The following is a 17,003-nucleotide window of genomic DNA, read 5'->3' on the forward strand; positions in this document are numbered from 1 at the left end:
GTAAAAAGGAGCAAAGACGTGGATAGGAGGATGTGTATAGTCTAGACAAATAAGTAAATAAAAATAAGTTACAGTACTATGTTATGACAGAACGATTCACTTAGGAAAAGTGCAATCAAGAACAATCCTTTCAGTTAAATGTGTTGGAAGTAAATGAAAATTATTGCCCTCTATTGTGAGTAATTTCTAACAATGTCTCAAGCCACTGAGCATCACCATCTCTCATACCCTAGACAAGAAGTCGTGATGGACTGACAGGTACCTTTACCATACAATTTTCATTCACACCACAGACCCTTGTCATAAACTCGCTGCATCCTTGCTTTTTCTAACAAGTTCAAAAGTCGTCAACTAATGGACAATGTGAAGTCCACTGGGATGATGCTCGTAACACGTGGTCAAACCACCAAAGCCTGTGTTTCAAAATAGCGATACCGAATGGGATATGAATATCACACTCAAACACACATTCACAAACTTCCGTATTACTAATACAGTATTGTCTCTAAATATATTCAATCCTTCTGGGGAAACAGTGATCCAGCAGGAGTTTCTAAATCTCCTCATCTTGGGAAGGTTACGTTTCATCAGCCAGACTAGCATCATGACAATGACAACGATAGTCTGATTTGACATAGACCGCTCGAACTTTCTTAACACTTGGATCAATCCATCACTCGTGACGCCACCAGCACCTACATAGCTGCCTAAGTACACGAACTTTGTGACTACTTCCTACTGCTTGCTACTGAGATTGAGTGTAGATACGGGTTCTACCCAGTCTTGTATAAGTACTTTGCACCCAAAAGATCCTAATTTCATGGTCTACCTACAAACACTGATTGCCAACTGATGAGGTGCGGATTAAATGGCTTAAGTATCATTCAACAGCCAGATGACTTCATTCGAATACTCAGGGTCGAAATTTTTTACTTCAGGTAGTAGATCTATTCCACCACTATCCACTTTCAGAGCTATCTGAAGCAACCCTGCTAGCCCCACTGCCTTAGTGAAACAATCAAAGCTTGGTTATACATCCTCATTATACGCTCTTCGGTAAATTGATGACTAGTCTTGCAACTACTTTAGTAATAATGTTCGCGTATGTTTTAGTGTGAACATGCTTGAAAACGCCTTCATGTTACGTTTTGCATGATAACTTGTTATCTTTATTTGTATGTAAAGTCGGCGTTTTTCGATGTCCTTGCTTAAAAATTCATTAAATATTTTGATTCCTATGGGCTTAGAGTCATTTATTTTGTGTTTAAATTCAGCTTTCGATATTTTTCTTGCTATCATTCGGTTTATCAATCTATTCATTTTGTTTTACTTATTCAATGTACTTCGGTGGAGGCCAGATCTAGCGACTGTACTGTAACGGCAATAAAAATCATCACATGTGACGTTACTAATGCGAGTTTGTTTTTCTTATTGCATGGCAACAAAGAGTAAACGTACTGGAAGAGGAGGAAGAAGCCTCACGCGATCTGAAACTGCAGAAAAACGAGTAAAACTGCTTTGTAATAAGTTTCCCTTTTTATGCTCTAACCACATCTTTCAATTTTAAAAAGATATCTGTTGTTCCAGTACACCGCGTTCTTACTTCAGAGGCACTTACCGGTCCTGGCTGTTGTGTTGTTGTTTCAGTGAACATCAATATATAACGCGCTACGTTACTACTGTACTACTCGCAGAAACAGATATCCCCAAGGGATGGACGTCACGCTTCCCACCTGTTAGAGACGTGTATAGCTATTGAAAACTATAATCACTCATCTTTCTTTTTAGTAAATTGACGAGTGACCTTTATTGTTATCTTTGAATTCTCATATAATTATTATCTAGTTGTTGATTGCTCATATTTAGATCAAAGTGAAGTCATTTATACTCATTTTCGTTTATCTGTTGAATTTATGGGCCCGCTTAAAAGCCATTTGTGTATTGCATATTCGTACCTTCAGATGCATTTCTATTTTTAATAATGCTACCCGGGTTACGAGTCGTTGAGTTGGAATATAGGTCATGGATCTACAGTAAACATTCACTTCAAGGCCTCCCGAATACACGATTTAACCTATCTGTGGTCTGATATAAATCAGCGTAAGAACGTCGAAGGAGGCTATTTTGAGTGAAGGTTATGATACTTCTTCAGCCTTCAAACCGAGGCGGTTCGTTTGCTTTGGATGACATCCCTCTAACCTTTAACACGGAAAGCTCGTACTCAAGGTTATCCAGTAAGAACAGCCCTGGAAGCCCATGGGGATCATTTAGAGTAAAAGTCTTTACACTCATCTGGGTTGGTCCTCTGTACCCACCATTTCAGTCTAAGTATCAACGTTCTCTTTTTGCTACCTCGCGTCCACAAACGATACCTTGGTTGAGAAAAAGTTGTGATCAGGATTTCTCTGAATGCAGTAGTCAACGTGTTGCCATATGACAGCATTTCAAAGGGGATGGACTATTCTTATTCTGGGCCGTACTAGAGAATTTGGAGACGTTATAAAATTGTGTGGAAGTGATTCTGTAGGGTCAGAGAAGTAAAACCGAGCTATAACCGAACTATCGATTAAAATATATACTACTATTCAGGAAGATTAACCGCGAATTTTGAGTTAAGGGTATATATCAATATTAACGTAGCTGCGGTATTGGGACTAATTATCTAGCTTGCTCTCACCGTTCAAGGTTTTAATTCTCACATGTTTGTTTCTGCCATATTTGGTCATCTCAGGCCCCGCTACTCAGTGAATACGTATACAGCGATCATACTATGCCAAATAGGAGTGCTGATGTAATTTGCTATTGTTGATAATATTCGGACATTGTTGCCTAGCTGTTACTGTGGTGAGCGAGTGATTTTGACTTGTAATCATTATCAACAAATTTGTGCCGCGTGTTATTGTCCGTTCGTTTTCGTCTATGCAGTCTCCAGGCAGGCTTGGAAAATTGCTTCTTGTTCGCGAATACTGTTCGTTTAAATACCAGTGGTGATGGTAAGTGAAAATGGACACGTGAAAATGAAACAAACACAGTGTCTCGTTCCATGAACAAGTGACCATACATAGTCTTTCTTCTACCGTTAAACAAACTGTTTTACCAACCATGCTTTGTTTGTACTTCAGGAGTCCCAGAAGAGAAGGGTAGCTCAACCACCAAGTCAGGTTAAGAAATCGTAAAACAAGTCCCAAACCGATTAAGTAAGTTCTATACGTCACTCTGAAGCTTTAGCTTTCTTATTCCTTTTCTCATCACTTTCTAAACATTGATAGAGTCAGCACCTAACAAAATAGATTATGATAGTAAACTATGGAGGTTATTTACGTATAGGAGGGACAAATTATGCCAAAGACTTACCCCGGGGTACTTTAACAAGCCCATATTTCCACCTCGTCGACTTAGAGCTAGCATGTACTTCTTTTAGGTGTATAAACAAGCAACCATTTATACACATACGTTACTTTCAAGCCATCTCTCACTAGGCTTAGATAACAACCTGTTGTACGGAAATTCGTCAAAATCCTTGTTAAAGTCAGGGTTCCTGAACGCAACCATACTCCATCTAGATATCCAAGCAACATCTTTCAATTATCCTTCTCTAAAGCTTCAACAACCATGAGGGTGTCGTTTTGAGGAACGTTAATCACAAGCCTATTTGTAAGTTGTGTGTGGTAGATCATGGCGATGAAGTTACAACGGTCACCAGCCAGAGAGGAGATTTTAAATACAGGGGAAGTGCGGCGTAGACAGAATACTTGTAGACCAGACGAGAAGAGAGTTAAGATCTCAAAACACGCCTAAAGACACAAATGGATGATTAAAGGCTATGTTTATGTTATGCAAACACTTTGTAACTACTTAAAAAAAATTACATTCCTCCTGCTCGATACCTTTTTTTACACAATGACTTTTCTGTGCGAATCCCTGAAACCTTTAATGCCATTTCTATCAGGCATTCCGGTACTGTCGTCCAATTTTCCGTGGAGTATATGTATATAATCCTGTGAATATTGATCTGAGTTTGAAATGCTGTGTAGAACTACTACAGAAACTTAGGATGTTTAGCCAAGACTTTCCCGCACACATCTTAATGATGACAAAACATTGTAGCTTAAGCATTCATTCACTTCCTTATTTTGCGTAGGCATCATAATTTTTATTGTTTTATATTGAAGGTTGAAAAGCTCTGTATGTTTGAAAAAGATAATCTCTCGCTCTAACGCTTCTGTTTCATGACCTAAACAAATACCTATTCACTACTAGTGCCCAGCAGCAGGAGATCGGTGAACCCTATTTAAAACAAGATCTAATCTCTGTTTCGCCTATTTTTTCGCTTTGTCGTTAAAGCAAACTTCCTGATTATCCTAACATATTTTTCGTATGCATATTTATATGAATTGTTTCTTATCACAAATTATTTGTGTTGTAGTCATTATTTTGCTCCGTTCATATTATATGAACATATTGGCCACATACAGATTGAGATCGAAGTCAGAGAGCAAGTAACAAACGTCCATAAAAAATGGACAGTTCTGTTGATATCACTGGAAGTTTGGTGCCAATCATCAAGTGCAGTCAACTCTGTGCCTGGGCCAGACAGATTCCCAAAAATATTTAAAACGAATAATCTCTTTACTTGTCGCGACGACTGAGGAGGGGTTCCTAAATAGATGCTTAATTTATGCTGGAGAAATAAATTCAGGCTTGAGCTTTGGTGGATAGTGGTGCGGCATTTAGTATCATTCCTCAGAAAAATATTGAGCTGGGTCATTAAACGTCCCCCAGTTACACATCAAGCCGCCAACAAAACTAAAATTGCGAGGTTTTTGCAGAAAATGTTGACTCCAGACTTGCGGTTTAAGAGACGATCACCTTGAGTGTTTGTCATAGCCGATTAAGATTTGGCAATACTGGGAATATACTTTTTAGAGAGATATAAATTTCTAGTCGACAATAAAAGGTGACTCTTGACACTGAAAGAAACTTCAAGTTAAACAAAAGGCAAAAGTGTCATATCACTTCTATAAATGCGATATAAACGTTGCCAGTGACAACTGAAAAATTCCGGGATATACTCGCGAATCTTCATACCTAACCAAGTCAAACTATCAGCTTTACAAAAGTAAACTAAAGGCAAGTCATACAACCAAAACTGAAGGCGCACCTGTGTTTGCTAAACCCAGGAGACTTGCACGAGGTAAGCTTAAAAGAGCTAAAGCCGAATTCGACTACATGATACACCTTGGTGTTAACTATCCATCTTATAGCCAATGAGCATCATCTTTGCACATGGTGCGAAATAAAAACGATGGCGATTGGCGACAGTGCAGGGATTACAAATCTCTCAACCACCAAACAGCAACAGATAGATACCCAATACCTCACATCCAATATTTAAAAAACGGCTTGCAGGATATCGACATATTTACTAAAACTGACTTACTCGGGGCATATCACTTTATCCCAGTAGCCGAGGATGAATCCCCAAGACAGCCATTACCACAACCTTTGGACTTTTCGAGTTTATACACATGCCATTTGGCCTGAGGAACGCAGCACAAAGGTTTTAAAGATTTGTGGATAGTTTGATTCGGGCTATGTCATTTGCACAGGGAAAGATAAAATATTTGTCAATCGTCAGTTCCGATTTACAATCACACGAAGATCATGTGAGAGCAATGTTAAAAAGGCTGGATGAAAATGGGATTAACATACGCCTACGTGTGTTTTCGATGTTCGATTTTTAAGATTTCTCAGGCACACTATAAGCTCAGACAGGGTTAAATCGATCAAAGAAATGGACACTATTAAGCAATGCCCGATACCAAGTTCCCTAATATAACTTAGATGTCCTCCAGATTAAAATAACATTTATCATCGATTCACACATGTTTGTGCATAATTAGTACAACCATTGAGAGATTCCCAGAGGAGTTTAGGCTTACTTCTGTGGCTGTTGAGGCTGTTAAATAGCTGACGGATAAACTGACCCAAGTATCTGCAATGTTTTATCCAAATTACCGTTCTCCTTTACCCGCTTTTTGTTACATCCCGAAAAGAATTATGAAGGGTAACTTTTGAGGACTACTTATGGACCAATGTAATATGGATATTTCCTATTGTTTAATTGTTAAGTAACTAAACTATTCATATTCGTGTCCCTCTTATTATAAGCTTTATTTTGGCCTATAGACTATTACTATACGATTTACCATTCTTGAATTATCCCTAGTCCATTAATTGCTGTTCCCCCTATTCACAGCCATATTTGGCCAAATCTTGTACGAATGTTATTTTCTACTTTGTGGTACGATATGGTCTGCATGATTAGTATATGAACCTAGTATGTTTGGGAATAACGATTCATATTGCAGCGGCTGTTGTTGGTGTTCTGAACTTAACTGACTGGAAATGAGTATGCCATGACGACCTACATTGAATTTCGAGGCGTAAAGAGACAGAAAGAGGGTGAAGAACTTCAAAAACTACTTACAGTAGAAACTCTAGTCTCAAAATAAAGCAGCTACCACCACCTATTGACTGCATTTTGATTTACTGTGACAACCAAAGCGATACCTTTCATAGTTTGTTTCATCCTGGCACAAAAGCTCGATATAAATAGTAAATTTACAAAATGGTGTACATAGATGGGTTAGGCGGTGTTTCGGCGTGTTAACAGTTAGAGGTTAACCATCACACAAAGTCATCTTAGAGGATGATGCACGTTTCACCCATGATTATATCAATTTGATAAATCCTTAACCCCCTTCTAACGGTTTTGACTATCTATTTAAATGCACAGATAGACTCACGAGGTTTCCAGTAGTCGTAATGATAATCGACACCCCAGCTGAAACAGTGACTAAAGCTTCCATTCAGAAATGGGTGACCGTTTTCAGTACACCTATACTAATACCGACCGACAAAGGAGCGTAACTTTAATCTGAACTATTCGACTTACCTAAACTTCTAGGCCCCAAAAGAACACAGTGTACTGCATATCATCCTCAGGTTAATAGAATGGTAGAACGTTTCCACTGTTAGTTGAAGGGTGCCCCAATATCATGCTACAACCCAAGCCAATATACAGAATTCCTACGATTAGGTATGTTGCAAACATGAACAGCTGTCGAAAGTGACTCACAGCATTCAGCGGCAGAACTAGTCTTTGGGACGACCCTCAGGCGAACGGAAAAGTTTATCAGTGCTTGTACAGAAATAGCTATAATTACCAAGGTTCGACTAAATAGTTTCAAATAAACTGAGCATTGAGTAGATCGTTATGAACAAAAGCAATATGTTTATAATATTACAATGAATAGAAAAACTTATTTTTGATTTTTTGACGTTTCGTGACTCGGTGTAAGCCATTTCTTCAGGGACTCGATAAACAAGTGAAATTAACCCAAGGTTATGTACTACAAAAGAACGAAACAAGAATATTCGGCGAGATAATTCATGTAAGGCATGTCCGCATTTTTGTGCATGTCTGTATGTTAAAGGATGAAAAAAGAGACTTTCGTTGTGTGGAAGGGTAAAGTTGGCTTGTATGTACGATAATGGTGTGAGATGTGAATAAAATTGGACATGTTACCTCGGATAGATGGTTCATGTCGGATGGACAGTGAGACCTTCTTTTCTGTTGAGGGTAATAGGATTGAGCGATATATGGAAAGCTTCAGCTACTCACTTCTTTTTGTAGTTGGAAAAGCCTTTTTGTATTATTTTTATGTTTTTAATACCGACTTGATGGTTGATAAAAATGCCACAGACTGCTATCGTCGATTTAATTCATAGTCTTCCCAGTTCTACGAAATTGTTGGGCGGTTTCTTTGCTTGCCGAAGATATGTTTTTGGCTCTAGTCGAGATTACACGAGATGACGGCTCAATACAGAAAATAGAGAGCATGACTTGCGAAGTTACGTAGACTATCTACGGGACCGAATATCCAAAGTTAAACCAATTAATACTCGGGAACACCCACTAGTGATACATGTACATAAATGTCTTAACACTTGCACGGACATCTTGATAAAGTGTAGCGAAGTAAAAGCACCACTTAGTCTTCTATTGGAAGGCCCACACGAAGTTATCTCAAGAAAACATTTATTGGTACAAAAACAAGGAAACTCCAATTAGATTAGTATTGATGGGCTAAAACCAGCTTATCTAGACAATGAACCACCAAACATATTATTGGACCGTTTATCTGGCAAAGCAATCACAGAATTGACAAGTGCAAACGAGAATCGTCTACAAATGACCAAAATGTCAGATGGGCACAATCGATCATTCAAAGAGTACATCTACAGTTTTTGTTTAGGCGTTACATTTAACCCCGTATTTACTGAAATTTCGATTTATTAAATTTTGCATTTGCTTATTCAACTAGTTAAAACGATGAATGAAGGTTTTATTTTTACTCTCCATATCACTCTATTGCTAAATGGTTAGTTGACATTTTACAACCTGTTAAAAATCATATCAATAAATACAATTCTCTTGACTCCTTTGAATTTGTCGACTCAATTAGAAATATCATCGTAATTGGTAAGAAAATGCTCTCATTATATGTCACTTCGTTGTTTACAAATGTTCCTCTCACAGAAACTATTTGTTTTTTATGTGACTATATTGAAAACAATAATCTTGAAATGTGTATCCCGAAACAATATCTTAAAGAACTACTTCTACGATGCACGCTCAACGTGCAATTTAAATTTGATGATGTTTTCTATAGACAAACAGATGGAGTTACAATGGGCTCTCCATTGGGTCCTCCCTTGGCTGATTATTTCATGGCCAATCTAGAAAATTCTGTACTTCGACCAATAATCGAGAAATTTCATTTATATAAGAGATATATGGATGATACTTTCATTATTTGTGAAGATGAGATGGACAACAATCAAATCTTAAATATTTTCAATAATTGTTACCCATCAATTCAATTCACCTTAGAGGCAGAAACGAGCCATGAAGTCCATTTTCTTGATTTCCGTTTGAAAAGAATGCCTGATGGTTATTTACAAAGATCTATATATAGGAAACCTACTTGGAATGGACAATACACGAATTTCCATAGTTGGGTTCCACTGAGTCGAAAGAGAAACTTAATTCACTCTTTATCCTCTAGGATTAAGCGAATCTGTTCCAGTGACACAATAAATGAAGAACTACTTCATCTTCGACAGACCCTCATCAAAAACGGTTATCCACCTAGGTTCGTCGATAGTAACTTAACACCTAGACTTTACCAAGAAAAAGCCTTGATAGTGCAGAAGAAAACCTTGTTTGTGAATATGAAATTCAAAGGAGACACGGCTGCTGAAATCCTGAATAAACGGATTTCAAAATTGTTGGATAAAACTTTCTACACAGCCAAGCTTCAAGTCGTTTTCTCTAGCCGGCCTGACATTCGGGGTTGTGTTAAGGATAATTTTTCGCTTTGAGCCACATCGATATGTATCTATAAGTTTACTTGCTCATGTAGAATAAGTTACATAGGTCGCACAAAGCAACCGCTTTCCAAACGCATCTCTGAACACTATCCGGCTTGGCTCCTAAAGGGAGAATGTAAAAAGAAAACTAGTTCGATACAAGAGCATTTGATCAACTGTGGACACATTGCTCCAAAAGACTCTTCTTTTAAAATAATCTATAGAGTCAAAGGAACCGGATCAAGGGGGGGTCGAATCAATATTTTATGCACTGCTGAGGCGTTGGCAATCCATGAATTCAAGCCTGAACTTTGCGTCCAGAAACGATTTGTCCAACCTCTCACCCTTCCTTGGCCTTAATTCCCTTAATGAGTATGTTTCTGGTTGTTTTTTTTTCTTTTCTGCACTTTTATTTGATTATTATCGGTTTTTGGTTTTTTAAATTACTATTTTACATTTCAAACTCTAACCAGTTATTATTATTACCTTATATAAGTTTTCTTGATTATTACTCAGATTATTATTGTGACCTTTGTGTTTGTCGCGTTTCTTAATTTTTGTCAACTGAACTATTTAAACCATAAATTATTTTCTTCCTTACCCCTAGATTAGTACGTAACCTCATATGTTATTTATTGTCGAATCAATTTATAATGCAATCTTTCCTAGTCTCCTGTAGACATATATTTTCCATTATACCCAACATATCGTGCTGCTGATTTTCGTTTACGCTTCTGGGTTTTGTCGGCTTATACCAATGTAAATTTACTAAATCAAGTTCCTTATTTTCCACTGACTGGGTTAAGCTACGCTGCGGCGAATACATAGTGCGTGATGGGGCCAATCCACACGCCAAGTCTGGAGTGCTTATTGGACAAGCTCCCAGCATTTATGTGACAGATCCAAAGACAAGCTAAGTGAATTTCTTTTAGACTCAAATTGGGTTTGGAATCACACTTTTCCGAGGCTCACCATATGAAAATCTACAATTTTGAGATATTTGTCACCGGTATCTTATATTAGTTTTAGCCTTATTTCAGCACCCCTCTTTTTCATACGGTTGATGAGAGACTAGACTTTCCTAGAAAACCTCTTGATAATTTATGCCTCATATGAACTATGTACTATTAAATTACTTTCATTCAGAGGCTCGTATGTCATCCAAAGCTATATGGTTCGATTGCCAAGTCTGTCTTCTAGCTATGTGGTCTTTAAATCTCGAATATGATGACCTTAGAGATATTTTCAGGTGTTAGTCAGTTACGTAGTGTCTGAATATTATTTACTCCCCATTCGGTTCATATCAAAAGTCTTTTAAGTGGTCCTAATAGGCTTATTCCCAAGCCAGAGAAAACGCGGGGCGCGATAGTCTTATTTACGCACAAAAATATCTCAAAATTCGATACCTGCAAGCCTCGTAACGTTAGGTTTTGCGTTAACTACACTACATAATACTGGCCAGAGGATCTTAACTACTCGACCGCTGATAATAAACGTTTTTATTCTGTCCAATCATTGGATTCTCAGGTATCTTGGTTCAAAAATACTAATAGGCAAAGCTGTCGATTGAAAATGTTCGTTAAAACGCATGGTCAAATTGTAAACCGTCATGTATAAACGGTGCTGCAAACGAATAAATTATTGTGCTTTAAAATACTTAAGATACAGAGGAATCCTTTTCCAAAAAAGATACTCTATTTAATATAGTAAACAACATTAACCCAATGGAAGTAAAAAGTGTTGTCTTGATGTCCTTATCAACAATCGGAACTGAGAAGTGTGGTTTTGCGATGAAAAATCTCACTGTCTTTTTGAAAAGCACGCGTTTGTACATATAACCCATTACAGTACATGTTGCACCCTCACAATACATATATATTTCCAGATACAATACGATAATCTCTGGTCAAGTGTATCAATTTAACTCAGTGGCGCTGAACCACGGTTTTGGAATTTGCAATAACAGAAGACCAACACATAGCGTGATGGGGGACTGATTTCCTCCTTGCACACGAAACTGTGGCAATTCACATCAAGCCAGAAGGCACTTTGTGTACAAGGTTAGGATGAGAGTTTTGTTTGCGAGGAAAAAATGTTAATAGATGAACAGGAGGAAAAATAATTTGATGACCAAGAAGGCGAACAAATTTCATTCACTCCCATAGAGGAAAGCAATTAGCGACAACCTGCAATAGCACAAGCCCATGATTAAAACAAACTTCAAATAGGAACTAAATGCATAGAGAGTAAAGTTTCGAACCAGCTACAGAAATAGAATACGAATACTGCTCATGAGCAGACCAATAACCAGATCGGATGATTATGAGTATTTCCCATAGTTTAAATTGCACATGCAATGAAAATGTACAGTACTTAAAGTTCTGAAGATGCGTTTGGAAAAATACAAAACGATGGTACTGTATGTATATGACAGACATATGGCAAGTACACACGAAAACATATGAATGTAATTACAAAGGTAACAATCAGCAAAGACCCATACGGTAATAAAATAAGTGATCAGGTCAAAAAGATATGTCCGGCAGACAGACAAAAATAGATTGAATAGAAATCAATGTGTGTGGCTACAATGTGTCTCCGAATAAAGGAAAAGTGGAGGTCACTTGATTGAAAATTTCAAAATTACAGTTATTGATTTACGTCTAAGGAGCCTAATGATGACGTTATTAGAAACACCTATTAAGATTTTGTTAACTAGATTGCAGTATTACATATTTCCGACCCAGCAAGTTCTATTCTACTTCTTAAAGCACTAACATCCTAATGTCCGCAAATTCCAAGGCTTATATGACTAAATTAATTCTGATTTCGCTCACAGAGCTCCGAAACCTTCAATATTCTTTGAGTGATTTGGAAACCTTGAAAACATTATGACGGTATTAGTTATGACCACACGATTCTCGAAGCTAGAGACAGGATTACTGAGAAAATCTACATTCAACATCTAGCGCGGAGAGGCTAATAATGGTGGACGCGGGAACAGTGGTTCAGTATGGCATAGCTCGGTGTTGCGGAAGTGGTCACTCTGTGTAACGTATACCTGTTAACAATGAATATATTATTTTATCCCCAACTCAAATGTGTTCTTTAGAGGTGCTAAACACCATATTGCTGATCTCTAAGATACGACGAGTCAGTATGAACAGTGATGTGACTTCCGCGTATGATCTTATAGATTAGGTAGTCACATGGTGACAAATTTACAATTTTGGGATTAAGTCCGTTATTATAGTGGCGAAGATAAATGTACTAATACAGAACTAGACACAATTCTACGAAATCTCTTCAGACTTCTCCATGAAGATCATGAATAGTTTAACTAAAATGTATTCGAAATTGCATATATTTACTAGCTAAATACCAAGAATGCGTCAGTAAACCAGATTACCAACAAAACTTTTAATTCCTATTAAATTACAAACAATCGGTTCTAATATTTTTATTCCAAGAAAACGTCATCATTTTAGTTCATTGACATGTCAACCAATCAAAGAATACTAAAAACTTGAGAAACAGGGATTAAAAAGATTGTAGGACTTAAGTTGGATGGCTAAGAGTGCCGAATACATCTTGGTAATATCATGACATGAGGGCTCAATTATTCATTTGCTTCCTTATTTTGCGTAAGCACAATATTTCTTAGCATCTTATATTAAATGTTGAAAGATTTGCGTTTGAAATGATAACCTCTCGCCCCAACTGCCCTGAAACCATGATGGGAATGATTACACACCAAAAGTATCAATCTGGCTTCTTTCAAATAGAAAACAAGTGGTAGCTATCAACATTAAAAGACAACATGAAAAACACGCCCTGCTCTAATGATATGAGAGTTATTCCTAATCTCTCAGACAGAAACCTTGCATCCACGAAATCATTCTGCTGAATAAATGGTCTAATTTCAATCTACATAGATCATTTGACAACCTGGAATCTGCTCTAGTTATAGCACAGCTAGCCTAAAAACTGTCCGTCTAGTTGACCTTTTATTTTCATATAGAAATATTCTTAACAAGTATATGGGTGACCAGATTGTTCGAAATGCATTGCGCTAATATATCACATAGTTCTGATGATCCTCGTCTTCTTATTACACTATGGAAATGAGTCTGTTATCGCATCTAAAAGCGATTCATATATTGACAAAACCAAAACTCCCGTTTACCATTCAGGAAGAAGTACTGATAGCCGCAGAAGATGACAAACGCAATGCAACTGATACGGCGAATAAAAAGGACTATGATGGTAAAGCTTTCGAACATCCGTCCACAGAGCTATGTTAAAGGATTGATCCAGAAATAATTCAGATGGTTGAAAATATAATCGAGTCTGAGAAAATTTGTTTTTTGAAAGAACTAAAATCTTTCACTAGGATTTCTGAATAGTTCATTTCCAATTCTATCCCGCGCCACACATTACATGTGTATAGTTTATTTAGAGTCCATTAATCAAACATTTAAGTATGACTTATAGCGAACTTCATAAACACCCCAACATACTTACCATTTAAATATCTCGGCGAAAAGCTGAAGCGAATTCTGCACAACTTACATAAAGCGATTGAAGATTTTTGTAACTATTATTCTAAGATGTGGAACTTACCGAAAAGTACAAAACAACGGTAGGTAATGAACTTTTTACAATAGTATTCCCTCTGACCAACGCCTAGAATTAATTAGCAATTTAAAAGGTAATGAACATACTTTATCTGGTTGACGCATACTGAGCATTAGTTTAGTCATGAAGTCCCAAAATTTATATCAACTTCAATTGTACGAATAAACCAACTGTGTGAAAATGAGATACACCGCTTTCACGACTTTGACCAGTCTATTCATGACAAATATAGAATCAAATATTCTTGTCAATAACATCAGACCATGGACTCAGCCTAGGTATGTGGACGATGTCTTCGTAACCATGTAAAAGTTATTCCACAGGGCTTTGACTAAGATGATCAACACACTTGCATTCAACATTAAATGAACTCACGAAAATAAAAATGAACACAGTGAATGATCATTTTATGTTGGTTAGTTAAGAAAATTTCGAGTAGAACTCTAAATCTAACTACCTATCGTAGACCAAATCACTACATAGTTATATTGACTTCGATTCAGAGCACTCGTTCAGTGCAAAATTCTCTCTAATTTTATATCTCTTTAGAAGAGTAGACAAGATTATCAAATCTGTGGAGGAAAAGCGAAAGGTAAGAAAGTATATGGACAAGATCTTGCGGTTCAGTCATTTTCCGGTAGATATTATTAGAAACGAACCGAAGTGGCTTATTATAAAGTAGCATTTGGACAGATCTCATGTATTAGTACCGTAGTTCTGCCATGACGCCATGGTACGACAGGATTCCATTGTAACTTAAAACATCACAAAATAACATCATACTACAGAGCAACAAACACTCTTCAAGGTGCTAAAGTTAGTATAAAGGATATGACAAGCCTTACCTCAGCACAGAACTGTGTCCACAGGTTAGTTTATGTCAACTGTGACACTTGATATATTACACAGTCACTTTATGAACTATTGATCAGAGTCGAATATCATCCAACCAAACAATGAAAACCAAATAATCCTGCAGAACTTGTAGTACTCCGAATTAAATCAACAACAGTAGTATATGCAATCTTCAGTAGCTATTATTTTCATCGTAAAAGCATCAAAATAATACAAACTGGTTCTTTTAATATCAATGACAGGAGAGTAGCTGAAGTTTTCTAATAAATGGCCATTTCTTACAATCCCCAGCAGAAAAGATCTGACCATCCATTCGACTCGGACTATCTGTTCTTACTATCTTTTCTAACTCTATTTACATCTCAAACCGTTATAACACAGACAAATTTAACTCTGTCTTTTCACACAACGAACGCAACACACATCAACTAAACACATATAACCCACACTGACCTGAGTGACATGACAGTGGATTCGTCAGATTTGTTTTTGATTGAATACACACAAAGGGCTTTGTTTCACCGTACTACTAAGGCTTTGATTAATTTATTTTAACTTACTTATACTTTAGGAAAGAGTATTATACTGAATCACGATACCTCGTACAATTTAATTTTTCTGCTCATCGAGATTAGGCGAATATATTACTTTTATCATTAGCAATTTAGGCTATGTGAACTTTATTTGACTTTATTAAGTCAAACTTTGAAAATAATATTTTGTCAGATCATTTGTTTGAATAATCCTGCTTCAGTGGCAGATTTTTCGAATTCATTAGCATGGTATGTTGTGTGGTAATGATGTGCATTTTGTAGACTAAGATACGGGCGTCAAAGCTACGTAATAAACCAGAGCCTGAACTGCAGAAGCAACTTGGAGAGCTTAAGACGGAACTTGGTAATCTTCGCTTGTATCGAGTAACGAGAGGCGCATCCTACCATGGGAAGTTGAAGAAAATGTAGGTTTTTTTGCTGCCAATTGTAATGAAATACTCATTTTTAGCCGGACACTAAGAAAGTCCATTGCTCGTGTATATACAGTTATTCATCAGGCGCAAAAACTTCGCCAGCGTGAAGCTTATCGTTCCAAAAGATATGTTCCCAAAGATTTGAGACCGAAGAAGACCAGAGCAATACGCAGAAGGCTTACCAAAAAAGAACAGTCAATTCATTCTGCGCGTTCGATGCGCAAGGCACGTTCCTTCCCCCCTCGTGTATATGCTGTCAAATGCTAAGTAATAAAAGTTTACGTCAAATTTGGACTATGGAATTTTTGCCTGCTTTTACCTGAATTGCTTGTCCCTTGGATGTTAGATTCGTCTATATAAACGCTATTTTAGTTTGCTGTGCGTATCGGCTACATGTCTATATTCGTCAATACCACCCTATATAAGTTCCCAGTTCTCATCATCATATTGTCTGCCTAAAAGTTCATTTTGTTTCTACACGTAACTTAAAATGTGATACTACGGGATTCTTGTTCAGTGAGTTATTCGAAACCGTGGAAATCTAGTTGAGTTCGACACCCAAACTTCTGCTTATTAAATGTATCAGCGGTGGTGTGACTTGCGTCGACTGTTACACATAAGGGCGTAATCGAAGTGTTATGTTTTTCACTGGTAGTTGTCAGCAATACTTTCAAAGATGACGATACTGATTTATATCGTACCATGCTTGGTACTCTATAGTCATTGAATACGTGTTTTGTGTAGGTTGTTTGCATTTCTGATGTCCGGTCACAACTATTAGGATCTCATAATCTTCATATTCGACTGGCTTATTCAGCAGGTCAACTGTCTATTAGCGACTGGAATGAAATACGAAAGCGTTTGGTTATACCAACCTTAAGGTGGAAGTGGTTAAACTACGATGATCTTTTCTTGCTACTTCCCATCTTGTTCTAGTAATTAGCCATTATCATTTTTTTATTATTTAAACACATAAATATTGGTACAAGGAAGCACCAGATAATTATGCGCCATACAAATCTCATTTGATTTGTGTGAGGGCTGTGATACTGCCCAGGTGCCCGAACTGAAGCAGTAATTAGCCAACGGTTTGATATTCCTTGCT

At 37.2% G+C, this 17,003-nt stretch overlaps 1 protein-coding gene across 1 annotated transcript; it reads left to right on the forward strand.

Moving 5' to 3' along the window:
• The first annotated feature begins 15,680 nt into the window (after positions 1–15,680).
• Positions 15,681–16,191, forward strand: Smp_004940 (putative 60s ribosomal protein L35). Its single transcript, XM_018794092.1, has 3 exons — positions 15,681–15,713; positions 15,747–15,889; positions 15,934–16,191. Exons 1-3 carry the CDS (start codon positions 15,711–15,713, stop codon positions 16,163–16,165), a joined length of 378 nt encoding a protein of 125 aa, XP_018648539.1. The 5' UTR covers positions 15,681–15,710; the 3' UTR covers positions 16,166–16,191.
• Positions 16,192–17,003: the final 812 nt, after the last annotated feature.

This window comes from Schistosoma mansoni, chromosome 1 (genome assembly GCF_000237925.1).
Source record: "Schistosoma mansoni strain Puerto Rico chromosome 1, complete genome".
Lineage (NCBI taxonomy): Eukaryota > Metazoa > Platyhelminthes > Trematoda > Strigeidida > Schistosomatidae > Schistosoma > Schistosoma mansoni.

What these genes read in the sequence shown, in the direction of transcription:
- Smp_004940 (XM_018794092.1), top strand. An exon ending in CATGGGAAGTTGAAGAAAAT is followed by an intron (nt 15,890 to 15,933) that starts GTAGGTTTTTTT and finishes ACTCATTTTTAG; the next exon opens with CCGGACACTAAGAAAGTCCA.